This window comes from Gracilinanus agilis, chromosome 5 (genome assembly GCF_016433145.1).
Source record: "Gracilinanus agilis isolate LMUSP501 chromosome 5, AgileGrace, whole genome shotgun sequence".
NCBI lineage: Eukaryota > Metazoa > Chordata > Mammalia > Didelphimorphia > Didelphidae > Gracilinanus > Gracilinanus agilis.
Genome location: NC_058134.1, coordinates 48,404,388 through 48,422,592, shown reverse-complemented (window position 1 = coordinate 48,422,592; position 18,205 = coordinate 48,404,388). Strand labels below are relative to the sequence as shown.

The window sequence follows — 18,205 nt, the reverse complement described above, 5'->3', positions numbered from 1 at the left end:
GTGAGAAAAGGCAGGGAGAATGAGAGCTTGAGGAAGAAACCTGGGGTAGATTTTTCTAAAAGCAGGCAAGGCAGCATTGGGCACTAGTGGGAGAAAAATATCCCAGCCTTTGAGTACAGAAAGGAGGTTGGTCTTCTCTCAAACAAAGGAGAAAAGCCTCATCTTTGATCATCTGATACTTTTAAAAATCCTGCAAATGCTGGTAGATTCCCTGAATCTGAAGAAGTAATACAATATCTCCTTATAGTTGGAAGAAGTATTAAATGGAATTTAAGCTTATTTTTTAAAATTGTTTTGAACAAAAAAAATGATATTTGGCTTTGAGTTCCTTCACAATTTGGTCCATTATACCAGGTGTTAAATTGTGAATGGCAAGGCAATGTCCTGCCCTTTGGCTCCATTTAGAAGCTAAGTGATTTCAAACATCAGACTGCCCCAAGGACATATGTGGACAAAAATATTTACAGTAATTCTTTTTCTGGGGGCAAAGCATTGGAAATTGAGTACATATCCATTAATTGGGGAATGGCTGAATAAACTGTAGAATATGATGGAGATGAAATACTGTTGTGATATAAGAAATGATGAGCAGGATGATTTCAGAAAAAGCTGGAAAGATATATGTAAACTGATACGGAGTGAAATAAGCAGAACCAGGAAAACATTGTATACAATAACAGAGACTGTGGAATGATCTATGAAAGACTTAGCTACTCACACAACTACAATGATCTGGGACAAAGCTGAAGAAGTTATGACAAAGAATGCTATCTACCTCCAGAGGAAGAACTGTTGAAGTCTTTTCTTGCTTTTAGGAAAACCTATTCTGTTACTGGCCTATTATTGAAGATCAGTGCAACCATCTGAATATATCTAATACTCACCTCCAGTGAATTTCATTGAAATTAAATTTCCCACAAACTCAGAGGAAAAGTTTAGATACAAGAGTGTCTCTCTCTCTCTCCTAAGCACTTGTGCCATAGTAGGAGATTTCTATTTTAAGTCAGATATGCACTGTAAGAGTAAAATTTAACAGTTGGATAATGATTTTATGAAATTATGTGGTCACCAATATTTGTTATATTTTGAGTCAGAAAGGGAATCCTTTATTCTCTTTACCTTGTTGGAGCTAACACTTTGGTTAACAGTAACTTACTTACCTGACTAGGTTGTGAAGACAGGATTAACTCTCCTATTTCTACCTTTTGATTGAATCAATACAAGCTTCAACTCCTTGGGAGGAGGGAGAGGTGGGAGGCCCAAGAGATTGGGCAAAGATAGAGTTAGTTAGTAACAGTCATACAAGGGCTTCAAGCAACTAAGTGTGTAAATTCTTCCTCCACCAATGTAGAAGAGACAATACTTTCTTCAGAGGCGTGATAAGATAGCAGTGATTGGCTGCCCCTGCCTCATCCTTTCTGAAGCCGTGAAATGAAGGGTCTGAATGAAATGTCTCCTGAGATCCCTTGTAGCTCAGTGGGGTGAGTTGGCTCCAGCCTGGAATGAGAGGCAAGTGATGATGTGGAATGATGGGGCTGAGGGGATGTTGAGTGGCAATGAGATTCTTCTACGGAGGTGCTTGTTGAAGCATGGTGGAGAAGTGCAGGTGTCCCAGAGGTGAGGCAGCAGGTGAAGGGGGCCATGTTGGGAGCTTTGAAAGAGGAGCACCTCGGGGGCTGATGCTGGGGACCGGGTGAATGTTTGTGTAGTCCTTAGTCAGAATCAAAGTCCTGGGAGCAGTCATAGTCAAACTCCTTTAGCACATGGTCAGCATATTTGTTGCATGTCCTTGGTGTGATGAGAGTCCTGTCCTCATCACTGAGGCTGCCATATTGTTCATCAGAGGCCCTGGAGCTGTCTGTGTCCGTGCTTGGTTCTTGCTCCTCAGGGTACTGGTTGCCCCAGTGATTCTCACTGTTTTCATCCTCCTCTTCCTCCTGGTCCTCAGCATAGATGTCCTGTTCTTGCTGGTCAGGGGCTATCAGTTCCCAGTCGTGGCCGTAGCTGTGCACAGAGGGGATGCTCTCAGTGGGTCCTGGGGGAGGTGCGTGCAGGTAGTAAATGTCATAGACATAATCTTGCTCTCTTTCCCGATGCTGCCTTCCTTTGGCTTCCTTGGAGATGGCTAGGTGCTCCCGCATGAGCTTGACAGCATGAGAGAGGATGACATCTGGGTCAGAGTCGTGAGAGCAGGTGTCAGGCGCGGAGGGCTTCTCCTGTTCAGAGGCGGCCTGAGGAACGCTGTCAAATGAGTGGAAGCCTTGTGCAGAGGGTGCCTGGGGAAGTGTGGCTCCTTGCTGTCTTTGTGACTTTGGCGTGGTAAGACCAGAGTCTAGCTGGTGCCCCTGAGTGGTGTGGGCAGGGTCTAGAGGAGGCTGGGGTGCCTGTGCCTGTGCCTGTGCCTGTGCCTGTGCCTGTGCAGGAGGGGCTCGGTGTGTGGAGAGCAGGTGGTAGCGCTCTTGCTGCCTGGTGCCCTGCTTCCTAGCTAGGAGATGCTGCTGGATTCTCTGATGACTCTGACATGAGGGCTTCAGGGCTCTGGTGGCTCTCTGTCTGTGAAGAGCTTCCCTGACATACTTTGGAACAGGTTCATGCTGGGAGGACACTGTAGCCGCCAGCTTGAAGAAGACGTTCTCCCCCAGGGGCAGGGAAGGGGGGGACCCCCAGTCCTCGCCTCCATCCTCCCTCCTCTGCCTTTTACAGGGGACAAAGAGTGCCTCAGGGGGCTCCTCTCCTCGCTTCCTCCTCACTCGCAACACTGCTGGGGCCCCACAGGCCTCCATCATGCCAGGCCCCTCTTCTCCTTTCCCTCTGGCCTCCTTTCTGAGTTTCTGAAAGGTTCAGAAGTCCAGCTCAGGCCCTGGCAGGGGCTTCCCCCAGTCCGGATGTCCTGGGAGTCCTCAGGCAGTGGGCAAAGGTTCAATGGAGTGGTTGGACCTCACCTCAATGAGGTGAAAAAATCCTGCTTGCCAAAGGTATGCTATCTCTAGTCTAGTCAGAATTCTGTCCCAGAGTGGAAGGGAACCAATGGAGCAGAGCAATGTGAGAAGGCTTAGAGAAAATAGCTCTACTGGAGCTACCTCCTCAGCCAGGAGGGCCCCTAGTAGTCAGGAACTAGGATGCCTCCTCCAAGATGGAAGCTCGTCTCTGAGGAAGCTAGGAAAGGAGTCAGTCCTTTGCAGCTGCCCAAAGAAGTCTGCCAAGGGTCAGAATCTCAGCTGAAAGTGAAGCCAAGGCTCACCTGCCAGTGTCCAGTGAAGTTCTCTTGAAGACTCTCTCCAGGAGACACCCTCCAAGAGACTCCACCTCACCAGTCTGGCTCAGCCCAGGGACTTGAAGGCTTTTATGGTGGTTTCCAGTTCCCGCCCCTCCTCCAGGGGACCAATCAGGCTTCCCGAATCCTCTAGCTCCGCCCAGGGGGCGGGGTTTGGGGGGAACCAGTCCCCACTTCCTGCAGCTGTCCTCATTCATGGCAAGGGCCAGGCACTGGCTGAGGTGGGGGCAGGGGGGAAACTCACAAGTCTCTGACTCTCTGAGTTACAAGAAAGGGGGGCAGGGGTGGGAACTCTCCAAGTTTCTTGCTGGCTTCTCCCCTAGCACTAAGTAGGGGATGAACTCACCAAGTGGTTTGGGAGCTCCTCCAGCTTGTGTTGATTCTATCCAAAGGGAGAAGAAGGAGACTTCATCCCCTCTTCTCATCCCTAGTGTGGTACTAAGTAGGGTTACTGGAGTTCTTGTTCAGCTAAGCTTTAGCTCTGACTAGGCAAAGAGATGAAAGGGGTTCCCTTTCACCAACTACTGACCCTCAGGGGCCAAAGAATTCCTTCATGCAAGTGGTGTCTTTAGCCAGAGTTCCACCAGGGCAGACCCTGCCCAGAGCTCCAGCCCCTCAGCCTGAAAGCCTCTCCAGAGCCGATTCCAGGAAGAGTGGACTGCCTCCCAGAATCTCTCTTTAGCTCAGCTCACCCAGGCAGAGGGCCTGAAGGTGTCCTTGGTCTTGGCCTGCCATCCCCTTTGTGCAGGTCACTTCCTGTCTCTCCCCCTCTTCCCAGGAACCAGGTGCAGTCTCCCCATTTGGCCAGCACTGCCCAAGCAGGGGACAGTGCTTGTGGGATCCACCTCTCCTCCTTTGGTAGTGATAAACTCTCATCGCCAGGATTCAGGAGTTTCTGGCTGATTGAGTTCAAAGGGTAGAGCTGTCTAACTACTTGATGGAGTTAAAACAAAGACATTTCCTTTCCCGCCTCCATCTCCTTGTTGCTTCTGGCACTCAGTCCAGTATTGGTTTTGTGGCATGAATTGGCATGAATCTCCAATTTGTGGGGGTGCTTTCTCATGGAGGTTTCCAGTTTTGCTATTTCCTGTCCGCCATCTTGGCTCTGCCTGGTCTCTCCATCCTTCTTTTTGTTCTCCAATAGAGCTAAAGAGTCCTCCTTGGGAGGAGGGAGAGGTGGGAGGCCAAAGAGATAGGGCAAAGACAGAGTTAGTTAGTGAGAGTCCCAGCAGGGCTTGGAGCAACTCAGTGTGTGCATTCTTCCCCCAGCAATGTGGAAGAGACACTATTTTCTTGAGAGTTGTGATGTGAGCCCAGAAAGGGAAAATGATGGCAGTGTGCAAGGAATCCATTTTAGGTGTAGGAGTGATTGGCTGCCCCTGCCTCATCCTTTCTGAAGCTGTGAAATGGATCGTCTGAAGGAAATGTCTCCTGAGACCCCTTGTAGCTCAGTGGGGTGAGTTGGCTCCAGCCTGGAATGAGAGGCAAGTGATGATGTGGAATGATGGGGCCGAGGGGATGTTGAGTGGCAATGAGATTCTTCTACGGAGGTGCTTGTTGAAGCATGGTGGAGAAGTGCAGGTGTCCCAGAGGGGAGGCAGCAGGTGAAGGGGGCCATGTTGGGAGCTTTGAAAGAGGAGCACCTCGGGGGCTGATGCTGGGGACCGGGTGAATGTTTGTGTAGTCCTTAGTCAGAATCAAAGTCCTGGGAGCAGTCATAGTCAAACTCCTTTAGCACATGGTCAGCATATTTGTTGCATGTCCTTGGTGTGATGAGAGTCCTGTCCTCATCACTGAGGCTGCCATATTGTTCATCAGAGGCCCTGGAGCTGTCTGTGTCCGTGCTTGGTTCTTGCTCCTCAGGGTACTGGTTGCCCCAGTGATTCTCACTGTTTTCATCCTCCTCTTCCTCCTGGTCCTCAGCATAGATGTCCTGTTCTTGCTGGTCAGGGGCTATCAGTTCCCAGTCGTGGCCGTAGCTGTGCACAGAGGGGATGCTCTCAGTGGGTCCTGGGGGAGGTGCGTGCAGGTAGTAAATGTCATAGACATAATCTTGCTCTCTTTCCCGATGCTGCCTTCCTTTGGCTTCCTTGGAGATGGCTAGGTGCTCCCGCATGAGCTTGACAGCATGAGAGAGGATGACATCTGGGTCAGAGTCGTGAGAGCAGGTGTCAGGCGCGGAGGGCTTCTCCTGTTCAGAGGCGGCCTGAGGAACGCTGTCAAATGAGTGGAAGCCTTGTGCAGAGGGTGCCTGGGGAAGTGTGGCTCCTTGCTGTCTTTGTGACTTTGGCGTGGTAAGACCAGAGTCTAGCTGGTGCCCCTGAGTGGTGTGGGCAGGGTCTAGAGGAGGCTGGGGTGCCTGTGCCTGTGCCTGTGCCTGTGCCTGTGCCTGTGCAGGAGGGGCTCGGTGTGTGGAGAGCAGGTGGTAGCGCTCTTGCTGCCTGGTGCCCTGCTTCCTAGCTAGGAGATGCTGCTGGATTCTCTGATGACTCTGACATGAGGGCTTCAGGGCTCTGGTGGCTCTCTGTCTGTGAAGAGCTTCCCTGACATACTTTGGAACAGGTTCATGCTGGGAGGACACTGTAGCCGCCAGCTTGAAGAAGACGTTCTCCCCCAGGGGCAGGGAAGGGGGGGACCCCCAGTCCTCGCCTCCATCCTCCCTCCTCTGCCTTTTACAGGGGACAAAGAGTGCCTCAGGGGGCTCCTCTCCTCGCTTCCTCCTCACTCGCAACACTGCTGGGGCCCCACAGGCCTCCATCATGCCAGGCCCCTCTTCTCCTTTCCCTCTGGCCTCCTTTCTGAGTTTCTGAAAGGTTCAGAAGTCCAGCTCAGGCCCTGGCAGGGGCTTCCCCCAGTCCGGATGTCCTGGGAGTCCTCAGGCAGTGGGCAAAGGTTCAATGGAGTGGTTGGACCTCACCTCAATGAGGTGAAAAAATCCTGCTTGCCAAAGGTATGCTATCTCTAGTCTAGTCAGAATTCTGTCCCAGAGTGGAAGGGAACCAATGGAGCAGAGCAATGTGAGAAGGCTTAGAGAAAATAGCTCTACTGGAGCTACCTCCTCAGCCAGGAGGGCCCCTAGTAGTCAGGAACTAGGATGCCTCCTCCAAGATGGAAGCTCGTCTCTGAGGAAGCTAGGAAAGGAGTCAGTCCTTTGCAGCTGCCCAAAGAAGTCTGCCAAGGGTCAGAATCTCAGCTGAAAGTGAAGCCAAGGCTCACCTGCCAGTGTCCAGTGAAGTTCTCTTGAAGACTCTCTCCAGGAGACACCCTCCAAGAGACTCCACCTCACCAGTCTGGCTCAGCCCAGGGACTTGAAGGCTTTTATGGTGGTTTCCAGTTCCCGCCCCTCCTCCAGGGGACCAATCAGGCTTCCCGAATCCTCTAGCTCCGCCCAGGGGGCGGGGTTTGGGGGGAACCAGTCCCCACTTCCTGCAGCTGTCCTCATTCATGGCAAGGGCCAGGCACTGGCTGAGGTGGGGGCAGGGGGGAAACTCACAAGTCTCTGACTCTCTGAGTTACAAGAAAGGGGGGCAGGGGTGGGAACTCTCCAAGTTTCTTGCTGGCTTCTCCCCTAGCACTAAGTAGGGGATGAACTCACCAAGTGGTTTGGGAGCTCCTCCAGCTTGTGTTGATTCTATCCAAAGGGAGAAGAAGGAGACTTCATCCCCTCTTCTCATCCCTAGTGTGGTACTAAGTAGGGTTACTGGAGTTCTTGTTCAGCTAAGCTTTAGCTCTGACTAGGCAAAGAGATGAAAGGGGTTCCCTTTCACCAACTACTGACCCTCAGGGGCCAAAGAATTCCTTCATGCAAGTGGTGTCTTTAGCCAGAGTTCCACCAGGGCAGACCCTGCCCAGAGCTCCAGCCCCTCAGCCTGAAAGCCTCTCCAGAGCCGATTCCAGGAAGAGTGGACTGCCTCCCAGAATCTCTCTTTAGCTCAGCTCACCCAGGCAGAGGGCCTGAAGGTGTCCTTGGTCTTGGCCTGCCATCCCCTTTGTGCAGGTCACTTCCTGTCTCTCCCCCTCTTCCCAGGAACCAGGTGCAGTCTCCCAATTTGGCCAGCACTGCCCAAGCAGGGGACAGTGCCTGTGGGATCCACCTCTCCTCCTTTGGTAGTGATAAACTCTCATAGGGAGGATTCAGGAGTTTCTGGCTGATTGAATTCAAAGGGTAGAGCTCTCTAACTACTTGATTGAGTTACAATAAAGAAATTTCCTTTCCCAGCTCCATCCCCTTGTTGGTTCTCGCACTCAGTCCAGTATTAGTTTTGTGGGATGAATTGGCATGAATCTCCATTTTGTGGGGGGTGGTTTCTCATGGAGGTTTCCAGTTTTCCTGTTTCCTGTCTGCCATCTTGGCTCTGCCTGGTCTTTCCATCCTTCTTTTTGTTCTCCAATAGAGCTAAAGAGTCCTCCTTGGGAGGAGGGAGAGGTGGGAGGCCAAAGAGATAGGGCAAAGACAGAGATAGTTAGTGAGTGTCATACCAGGGCTTCAAGCAACTCAGTGTGTCCATTATTCCTCCACCAATGTGGAAGAGACACTAGTTTCTTGAGAGGTGTGATGTGAGCCCAGAAAGGGAAAATGATGGCAGTGTGCAAGGAATCCATTTTAGGTCTAGGAGGGATTGCCTGCCCCTGCTTCATCTGACTAGGCAAGGAGACTAAGGGGTTCCCTTTCACAATTACTAACTCAAAGAGAACAAGGAATTTCCTTTAACACTATAAAACGGTACATAAATTTAATTCTGAAATACCACTACTAGTTCTGCATCCCAAAGAGATTTTAAAAAAAGGTGTGAGAGGGCATAGGGTAGGACAGACTTGTACAAAAATATTTATAGTAGTTCTTTTGTGGTGGCAAAGAATTAGAAATTGAAGGCAATTGGGAGATGGCTAAACAAACTGTGGTACATGATGGCAATGGAATGCTGCTGTTCTTTAAGACATGCTGAGCAGGATATTTTCAGGAAAAGCTGGAAGGATGGATTTACATAAATTGATATATAACAAAATAAGCAGAAATTGGTGAACAACACATACAGTAAGGACAATATTGTGGGAAGATCAAGTATGAAAAACTTGGTTACTCTCATTAATATAATAATCCAAGACAATTCTGAAGGATATATGACAAAGAATGCTATCTACCTCCACAGAAAGAACTATTGAAGTCTTTTTTTGCTTTCAGTAAAGCAATTCTATTACTGATTCACTACTCAACATAAATGTAACTGTTGTAGAAGAATGAGTTTTGTTGTGGGAAAAAGAATGCTGATTCTTCCCAAAGAATTGCATCTCAAACTCCTTCATCTTAAGGTGTTTATTCAAGGATGTAACAGATAATGTAGCCATGGAGATGGAAAATCCAAAACAGGATTTCATATTGCTACATTTATTATGGGCCTGCAATATGGCCCTTCTCCTGGGAACTCTCCACTCTCCCTCAGATTATTCCTCCCATGAAGGTTGCAGGGGGTATTACAGGGGAAAGGGCAGAGAAAGAGTACAAAGATCCCCAGTGCCCCCTGGATAATGTTCCTTCCCATGGCCTGTTTGTAGGACATTTAAAGTTGTTTTGGGTGCTTGTATGTCCTCTCAGCCTTGTAAATCCTTGTAAACCAAAGAAAGCAAGCCATAACAGCCTTCAAGTTAGCTCAGGTGCTCCCCACTCCCTTAATTTCAAACAAGTCCTTACCAGCTAGAAGTAGCTTAGAAAGCACAGAGTGACATATACTTTTCTATATTCTAATTCTAATATTTGCTAACCAGTAAAGATCAGATCTAAAAGCACTATTAAAAAAAAAGAATTTCAAAGTATTTCTATGATTTTGAAGTACCATTTATCATTGCTGATCCAAATCACAACCACCTTAATATATTTAATAATATCTTCCAGTGAATTTCATTGAAATTAAGTTTTCCATGAGCTCAGAGGAAAGTTTAGATACAGCAATGTCCCTCCTGAGCACTTCTGCCATATTGGGAGGTTTGTTTTTTTTAAGTCAGATGCAGCAAATATCAATACATTTGTGTTTGGGGTTCTATTAGATAGTATGCCAGTAGAATATAAGAACTTTTTTTCAGCGTCCCAGTTTTCTCTGCCTATATTGTTTGTAAGTAAGGGATTTTGCCATTCTTCTTCACAAATAACAATTCTCCATGATTCAAGGGGACTCAAAATCTAGACCCCTGAACTTGCCTTACTGTTCTGACAAGGCCAGAGGTTTGGAGATGGGGAAAAGTCACCTTGGAATTAAAATTTTAGACTATGTTACTGAGTATAATGGCTCCTGGTACACCAATGACTGTCTTTATGTGGAAAGGTTATTTTCCCCACATTTTTATGTGCACTATGTTTTCTTTCTCAAGGAAGTTGTTTTTAACTATAAAAACAAGTCAAAATCAAGATGGGGGAGATCTGGCTAAACAGTAGTTAGAGAAAGATCTTGGGGTTTCAGTGGTTGTTGAAGTCAGATTCAACATAATTTGGCTAATATAATCTTGGATGACATAGCTCAGGAATAAGGAGAAGTAAGAACAAAGAATCCTTAGTGTAGTTTCAAGGGACATTCCTAGAACATGAAAGCAACCTCACAAGAAGTCATTGGCCTTATATTATATCTGCTGCTATTTACCTGAGAATCACACCTCCCTATTGACTTGTGTTTTGGAGTTTCTAAAAAAGAAGGGTGAAAACTCACAACCCATCTTTCTTTCAGCTGACAGGCGATAAGTAAGGAGCTTACTATCTAGTGACTTTCCCAAAGTTCACAAGTGACTACGTGTGAACTCCTCCTAGGTGTGAACTCCAGTGGTCTCTTAGTAGATCCAGCATCCAGGATGCAGTATAAAAAGAGGCATTTGGGAGTTCCAGTTTAGAATTGTCTGGGGCTTCTGAGCTAACCAGAGGTTATGGGAAGCAGTTTCCCTGGAGTTTAAGGGACAGAACCAGCAAATTGAAGCCATCTCGGAAAGATTTGCAGGCCCACCTTGGAAAACTTGGCAGCCTCCATTTTAGCCAGAAAGCAGTGGATCCCCAAAGTGGCTAAGGTGAAAAACAAAACCACTGCTGAAGCACAGATCACAGAGGAACAGCTTTTAAAGGAAGCTAAAGAAAGAGGGGAAATCCCTGTGTGGGGTCAAGGAGACTGACAGGAGGTCTACAGGGCAGACAAAGATGGATATCCTTAAAGCAGAGATCTCAAGGAAGCGGAAGCTGGTGGAGGACAAGAAGCTGCTTGGGGAAAATAAAAGATACTTCAAACAGAGTGAACTTTCCAAAAAAGAAGAGGAAGCATACTTTGAAAGATGTGGCTACAAGGTACAGCAAAAAGAGAAGGATCAGAAACCATTACCTTCATCCAATCTAGTATTAGAACTGGAAATGGCAGAGGAAAAATCACCTGTGACTCTTTCAAGGCATGAGGTCATCAGGCAGTTAAGAGAAAGAGGACAACCAGTTAGATTGTTTGGAGAAACTGATTATGAGGCATTTCAACGTTTAAGAAAGATAGAGATTCTCACACAAGAGGTTAACAAGGGTTTAAGGAATGACTTGAAGGCAGCTTTGGATAAGATTGATCAACAGTACCTTAATGAAATGGTTGCTGGTCAAGAACCAGGAGAAAAGGCCACACAGAATGACCTGAAGGTCCATGAAGAAAACACCACTATTGAAGAATTAGAGGCACTGGGAAAATCCTTAGGAAAGGGGGATGATTGTGAAGACATGAATATCATAATCAAAGTCCTTAAGTTTCTCCTTGGAGTTNTTTTCTGATTTTTCTGGGGCTAATATCTTTAAAGAAGTTGAAATAATTAGGAAATTGGGGTTTTCAAAATGAAGGTGGCATATCTTACTATGCAAATTTCTAAAGAAATTTAGTGATTTCTGCATCTGAGATGATGAAATAAAAGAGGATTCCTGTGGACTGCTTAAGAGAAGTGTCCATACAGACATGAGAAGCGTCCAGACCCTAAAGATCCTCTTGCAGCTCAGAACATCAGAGATCTTTTTTATGGGATTCAGGATCTGGTGGCAGAGAAGCTTGTAAAATGAACTTCAACAATGCTTCCTCCGGACTCACCAGCTGAAGAGATCATTACCACACTCTATATTGGTGGCCTGGGAGATACCATCAGTGAAACTCATCTCAAAAATCACTTGGAGGGAGCAGCTAAGTGGTTCAGTCAATTGAGAACCAGGCCTAGAGATGGGAGGTCCTAGGTTCAAATCTGGTCTGAGACACTTCCTGGCTGTGTGACCCTGGGCAAGTCAATTGACCCATTGCCTAGTCCTTTCCACTCTTCTGCCTTGGAACTAATACACAGTATTGATTCCAAGATGGAAGATAAGGGTTTTAAAAAATCATTTGGAGCAATTCCTGAGATCCTAAAGGTAACAGAGGCACAGTTGGACAGAGGCAACCCTGGGTTTTCATCCAGTTTGCTGCCAGGCAAACTGCAGAGATGGCTGCTGAGAAGTCCTTTACAAACTTGTTGTAAAGGATTGAAGACTTGAAGTGAAATGGGCAGAGGAAAAGAAAGTGAAGGAACCACAGACTCAGGACTTAAGCTGGAGCTGGTTCCAGGAAATCCTGGAGTTCTTCCTTCTCTTCCAGCAGCTGCCAGTTATTTTAATCTCCCTCCCACTGGTCTTCTAGCAGGGGTTCATGTTGACCTGCCCCCTCCTCCTCAGATTGCACTTTCACTCCCAGCAGATTTAAAATCACACATATTTCACAGAATGGGACCATCGCCTACCTCCCTTCATGCCAGCTCCAGGATACATCCACTATTCATCTCAAGATCCCCAGAGGATGGGGGCTCCTCTAGGAAAGGATAGGCATCTCCAACAACTTGCTACCCAGGTTGGGCTTTTAGGTGATGAAGTACTTTAAAAATGTAAGGAACAAAACTTGGAATAAATAGTTTTTAAACAGTAACAGAACTCATTCTGGTGGTCTACAGCCTTAAAAATACAGATGGCATTCCCCAACCCAGAACCTCAGCCAAGGCAAGTGAGACAGTCATTTCTCATTGGAGGGTGGTACTGATAGGAATCTTGGAGCAAGTATTGCTTGAACGTAGTTCTGAAAGAAACTAGACTTTCTATGGGGCAGAGGTGAGGAATTAATGCTGGAGCTGGCATGAATGAAGATACTAAGATGGAAAATGGAAGAAAACATGACAGAACTAGAAAGTAGGTCCAGTTGAATGGAATGTGAAGGACATGAAGAAAGGAAATGTAACAAGAGCCTGGAAAACTGGAAAACTGAAAAAGCTGGGGGTCCTATTGTGAAGGCCCTGAAAAGTGAAATGGCAGTGTCTGTATTGTATCCAAGAAGCAAGAAAGAATTGTGATGCTTCTTAAGCAGGAGAGGCTACCATCTGAGAAAGCTCATTCCTTTTATGAATAGTATTAATTATTGGAAATTTTTTCCCTCATTTTTCCTTCATTCTTGTCATTTGTGCCCATTGGCCCTAGTTTGACACTCAATCCAGACTCTTTTCCAAGCTCCGACAATACCTACCCCAAAAGGTAAGGGACTGGTTGGTGTAAGAGGTGACTAAACAGCAATAAGAAACCTTCAGAGATGATAAGAGAATAATAGAGGGAATGAACACTGTTCTAAGTTACTATTATATGAAGATTATTTTATTCATGGTGCAAACTCTTTTTTGCAAGTCTCTCTAATGAAGGCTTCATTTCTCAAATACACTGAGAAATGATTCACATATAAGAATACAAGTCATTGCTCAATTGATAAGTGGGCAAAGGATATGACCAACCCAACCTCAAATTCCTGGCATTGGCCAGTAAAGACACAGAAGAAGAGTGAAACTTGACTTTCTCTATGTTGGTAATTTTTATAAATTCCTATTCTGCAATCATTCTGACTTAGAAAACTTTTGTGGAGTGGTTTTAAAAAATCTGTGGTGTTTCGCTAGTGCCCCGTTGTTTGCAGGTGTTTCAAGAAGGGGGAAAGGAGACTTATAAAGAGGAGAGAGGTGTCCATACAGACAGGAGAAGCCTCCAGGCCCTGAAGATCCTCTTGCTGCTCAGAACATCAGAGATGGCCTATTGTGGGATTCAGGATCCTGTAGCAGAGAAGCTTCTAAAACCAGGCTTCAACAATGCTTCCCCTGGACTCACCAGCTGATAAGACAATTCTCATGAGGCTCTATATTGGCGGCCTGGGAGATACCATCAGTGAGACTGAAATCAGAAATCCTAAAGGTAATATATAATTGGACAAAGGCAACACTGGGCTTTCATCCAGTTTGCTGCCAAGCAAGCAGCACAGATGGCTGCTGAGAAGTCCTTCAACAAACTCATTGTAAAGGGGAAAAGGCTTCATGTGAAATGGGTAAGATTGCAGGTAGGCAGAGGAAAAGAAAAGGAAAAAGAAGGAACCTCAGACTCTGGACTGAAGCTGGCGCCAGATCCAGAACTCCCTAGAGCTCTTCCTCCTTCAATAGCTGAAGCAGGAACCTCTGCCAGTTATTTTAATCTCCTGTAATGGAGCAGAGAAGACTAAAAATTAACAGAGCCCCTTATGGGCCCCTCATGGGAACCTAGCTGGGTTTTCACCCAACCTCTCATCTCACTTCCCTTCTGTCCACTTGCCTGACCCTTCCTAGTTGCTAACAGCACCACATTTGATTCTGAGAAAGTGCTTGCTTGCTTGCTTAAGGAATGTATATTTTTGAACACACCAATCCTATCCTTTGGAATGCGCACCAAGGAAAGTTTCCGCCAACTTATTTTCCTATATATGTTCTGTGCTTACTTATGGAGGATTCCCTGGTCAAGCGGTTATTAAAGGTCCCTAAAACTTCTAAACCTGAGTGTTTGTCATTTTTCAGGTGTCCCACTTCACTCTCTCCCATTAGTCCTCCAACAGTGAGTCCTGTTTCCCTGTTCCCTTCTTCTGTGATTACATCTCTAATTCCACCAGATTTTAGATCACACATATTCCACTCAATGGGACTATTACCTCCCTTCATGCTAGAGGACCCATCCACTGTCCTTCTTAAGATCCCCAGAGGATGGGGACTCATGTAGGAAAGCACAGGAATTCCTAACATCTTGCTAACAGTGATTGAGGTCTGAGGTGGGAAAGTGCTTTAGAAATGTCATAACTAAAAGTTGGAGTAAATATTTCTAACATATGTATTTACCAATCATTATTATTAAGAAATCTGGTCATAAACGTTATTCTGTGGGAGAGTCACTCCTCTTAAATGATGTAATGCTTAAAATTGTATATTCTATAAAAATATTCTCTTTGTCATAATAAATGGTAGCCCTAGCTACAAATCACTGTGCTGTGTTTACTAGCTCAGCTTACCTCTTCCAGCCATTCAGTTGCTTGTTCTTTATCTATCTATCAATCTTTTCTTTCTTTCACTATCATTCCTTTGCAAGGAGCTGGCCTCCCAGTATAGCCAATTCTCTCTCTTTCTTTCTCTGAGGCTGTTACTGGAAGGTTTAACCCCTGATTATCTGGCCCTCACACCCAGTCACCTATCACCCACCAGCTGATGAGACCATTACTACACTCTATATGGGCGGCCTGGGAGATGCCATCAGTGAAAGTGAGCTCAGAAATCACTTGGAGCAGTTCGGTGAGATCCTAAAGGTAATAAATAGTTGGACAGAGGCAACACTGGGCTTTCATCCAGTTTGCTGCCAAGCAAGCTGCAGAGATGGCTGCTGAGAAGTCCTTCAACAAACTCATTGTAAAGGGGACAAAGCTTTATGTGAAATGGGCAAGTTTGCAGGTAGGCAGAGGAAAAGAAAAGGAAAAAGAAGGAACCTCAGACTCTGGACTTAAGCTGGAGCCAGATCCAGAACTCCCTAGAGCTCTTCCTCCTTCAATAGCTGAAGCAGGAACCTCTGCCAGTTATTTTACTCTCCCTCCCATCAGTCCTCCAACAGTGATTCCTGATCCCTTGTTTCCTACTTCTGTGATTACATCTCTAATCCCACCAGATTTTAGATCACACATATTCCACTCAATGGGACTATTACCTCCCTTCATGCCAGAGGACCCATCCACTGTCCTTCTTAAGATCCCCAGAGGATGGGGACTCATGTAGGAAAGCACAGGAATTCCTAACATCTTGCTAACAGTGAATGAGGTCTGAGGTGGGAAAGTGCTTTAGAAATGTCATAAATAAAAGTTGGAGTAAGTATTTCTAATATATGTATTTACAAGTAATTATTATTAAGAAATCTCATCACTAGTGTAACCATGTTCTCTTTTTCACTCTAAAGGGGAAAAAAGGGTCAATGTGAATTTGGAGTTTTGGGGAACCTTTGGGAGAACTGTAATTCTAATTGTATGTATTTGTGTGTTTGGGATTTGACATACTTTGACCTGGGGTAACAGCCAACATTTGACAATATTTTTAAAAGGACTCTTTGGTTAGTACCAGCCATCAGGGAGAGTCATTGACTAGGATTTCCCTATTATCAAATCTTGAAAACAAAACACCTCTAGATACTTTCTTTCCTCCTCTATCCTTTGCCAATAAAACAAAACAAACTTCTCAGTCTTAAGAAAGCTCCAATTTAACATAGAATAATCTACCTGCTAGATAAGGGAAGAATTTATATCCAAGCAAAAGATAGCAAGAATTACAGAAGGAGAATTTTTATTATAGTAAACTTAAAGGTTTTGCACAAATAAAACCAATGCTACCAAGATCAGAAGAAAGCATAGAGCTGGGGGAAATTTTTTTACAGCAAGTATTTTCAGTAAAGGCCTTATTTCACTTAGATCTAAGAGAATATAAATCATAAACCAAATGATAAATAGTGAAAGAATATGAATAGGCCTTTTCAGATGAAAAAAAATCCAGGCTGTGTATAATCACATAAAAGAAGTGTTCTAAACTGTTTCATTATAAATTCAAACAACTTTCAAGGTACCATCTCACATCTACTAGATTGGCTAACATGAAAGAAAAGTAAAATAATAAATAATAGAGGGAATGTGAAAAATTGGAACACTAATGCATCCTTGGCAGACTTGTGAACTAATTCAACTATTCTGGGGATTTGAAACTATGCCCAAAGGGCTTTAAAACTTGCATCCTTTGATTCCCCAACACTGCCACTAGATCTGTATCTCAAAGAGATTTTTAAACAATGAGAAAGGGGCTATTTGAATTCTCTTTCACCAAATGACTCACATTGAAAGATGTTTTACACAATTTCACATGTAAAATTTACATTAGATTACTTGCCATCTCAGGAAGAAGGGAAGAGAAAGAAAAAGCATGGTGAGGGAGGAAGTTTAGAATTTGGCTCCAAATTTAAGAATAAAAATTGTAGTTTTCATGTAATTAAGAAAAAAACTTTAAAAAGCTCCTGCTTATACTCTTCACAAAACTGTGGCTTCTGCATGGCAAATTCATTTCCTCTCCTCTTAAAAGGGAGATATGAAGCATTCTAACTGCAAAATGGCCAAACCTTTTATTTTGTTTATAAGTGTGAAAGGTGACTTAGGAGAGGGTCTTGTTGGAAAGGGGCTTTGTCTAACTAGCCCCTTCAAGTATTTCTATCTAATTTTTTACTGGGGCATAGGAGGTTATTACTATGCTCACTATAGAAATGGTGCTTAAATGTAACTGAAAATGAAGATTTAAAAATAAGCATATTCTTTTTTTATTATTTTTAAAATTAATTTTTTATTGCTTATTGTTTTGCAGTCCCAAATTTCCCCATCTTTGCCTTCTTTCTCTCTCCCAAGAGCTATCTCATATAACAAATAATATTTTAAAAGAAAAAAAGGAAGTTAAAATGGGCAAAAACCAAACAAGACATTGAAAAACATTTGAATATCTATGCAATTTTCCATATCCATGTCATTCTGTTTTTTAAAAACATTTATTAATATTCGTTTTTAACATGGTTACATGATTCATGCTCCTACTTTCCCCTTCACCCCCTGCACTCCCCCCACCCATGGCCAATGCACATTTCAACTGGTTTTATCATGTGTCATTGATCAAGACCTATTTCCAAATTGTTGGTAGTTGCATTGGTGTGGTAGTTTCGAGTCCAAACCCTCAATCATGTCCACCTCAGCCCATGTGTTCCAGCAGTTGTTTTTCTTATATGTTTCCTCTCCTGCAGTCCTTCCTCTGAATGTGGGTAGCATCTTTACCGTAAATCCCTCAGAGCTGTCCTGTGTCTTTGCATTGCTGCTAGTACAGAAGTTCATTACATTCTATTTTACCACAGTATGTCAGTCTCTGTGTACAATGTTCTTCTGGCTCTGCTCCTTTCGCTCTGCAACAATTCCTGGACGTATTTCCAGTTCACCTGAAACTCCTCCAGTTTATTATTCCTTTTAGCACAATAGTATTCCATCACCAGCATATACCACAATTTGTTCAGCCATTCCCCAATTGAAGGGCATACCCTCCTTTTCCAGTTTTTTGCCACCACAAAAAGTGCAGCTATAAATATTTTTGTACAAGTCTGTTTATCTATAATCTCTTTGGGGTACAAACCCAACTATGGTATGGCTGGATCAAAGGGCAGGCATTCTTTTATAGCCCTTTGAGCATAGTTCCAAATTGCCAGCCAGAATGGTTGGATCAGTTCACAATTCCAGCAGCAATGCATCAATGTCCCAATTTTGCTACATCCCCTCCAGCATTCATTACTCTCCCCTTCTTTCATTTTAGCCAATCTGCTAGGTGTGAGGTGATACCTCAGAGTTGTTTTGATTTACATTTCTCTAATTATTAGAGATTTAGAACACTTTCTCATGTGCTTATTGATACATTTGATTTCTTTACCTGAAAATTGCCTATTCATGTCTCTTGCCCATTTATCAATTGGGGAATGGCTTGATTTTTTATACAATTGATTTAACTCCTTGTATATTTGAGTAATTAGACCCCTGTCAGAGTTTT

At 44.6% G+C, this 18,205-nt stretch overlaps 4 protein-coding genes and 2 pseudogenes across 4 annotated transcripts in view; 3 read left to right on the top strand and 3 right to left on the bottom strand.

Annotated features, from left to right (window-relative positions):
• CDK6 (cyclin dependent kinase 6) overlaps positions 1-18,205 on the bottom strand; it is a 1,314,442-nt gene that overhangs the window by 1,232,879 nt on the left and 63,358 nt on the right. The window lies entirely within an intron of this gene.
• LOC123249645 (probable RNA polymerase II nuclear localization protein SLC7A6OS) lies at positions 1,577-3,095 on the bottom strand. Its single transcript, XM_044678758.1, has one exon. The coding sequence runs from the start codon at positions 2,784-2,786 to the stop codon at positions 1,713-1,715; it is 1,074 nt and encodes a 357-aa protein (XP_044534693.1). The 5' UTR covers positions 2,787-3,095; the 3' UTR covers positions 1,577-1,712.
• On the bottom strand, positions 3,306-6,343 carry LOC123249644 (probable RNA polymerase II nuclear localization protein SLC7A6OS). Its single transcript, XM_044678757.1, has one exon. It carries the CDS (start codon positions 6,033-6,035, stop codon positions 4,962-4,964), a length of 1,074 nt encoding a protein of 357 aa, XP_044534692.1. The 5' UTR covers positions 6,036-6,343; the 3' UTR covers positions 3,306-4,961.
• LOC123249196 (pre-mRNA-splicing factor 18-like) lies at positions 10,446-11,048 on the top strand. The gene has a single exon (XM_044678189.1). The coding sequence runs from the start codon at positions 10,446-10,448 to the stop codon at positions 11,046-11,048; it is 603 nt and encodes a 200-aa protein (XP_044534124.1).
• LOC123249194 lies at positions 11,109-12,168 on the top strand (annotated as a pseudogene).
• On the top strand, positions 12,485-15,393 carry LOC123249193 (annotated as a pseudogene).

Bases quoted from the DNA above. Each gene is read 5' to 3' on its own strand.
- LOC123249645 (XM_044678758.1), bottom strand. From the start codon at position 2,786: ATGATGGAGGCCTGTGGGGCCCCAGCAGTGTTGCGAGTGAGGAGGAAG.
- LOC123249644 (XM_044678757.1), bottom strand. From the start codon at position 6,035: ATGATGGAGGCCTGTGGGGCCCCAGCAGTGTTGCGAGTGAGGAGGAAG.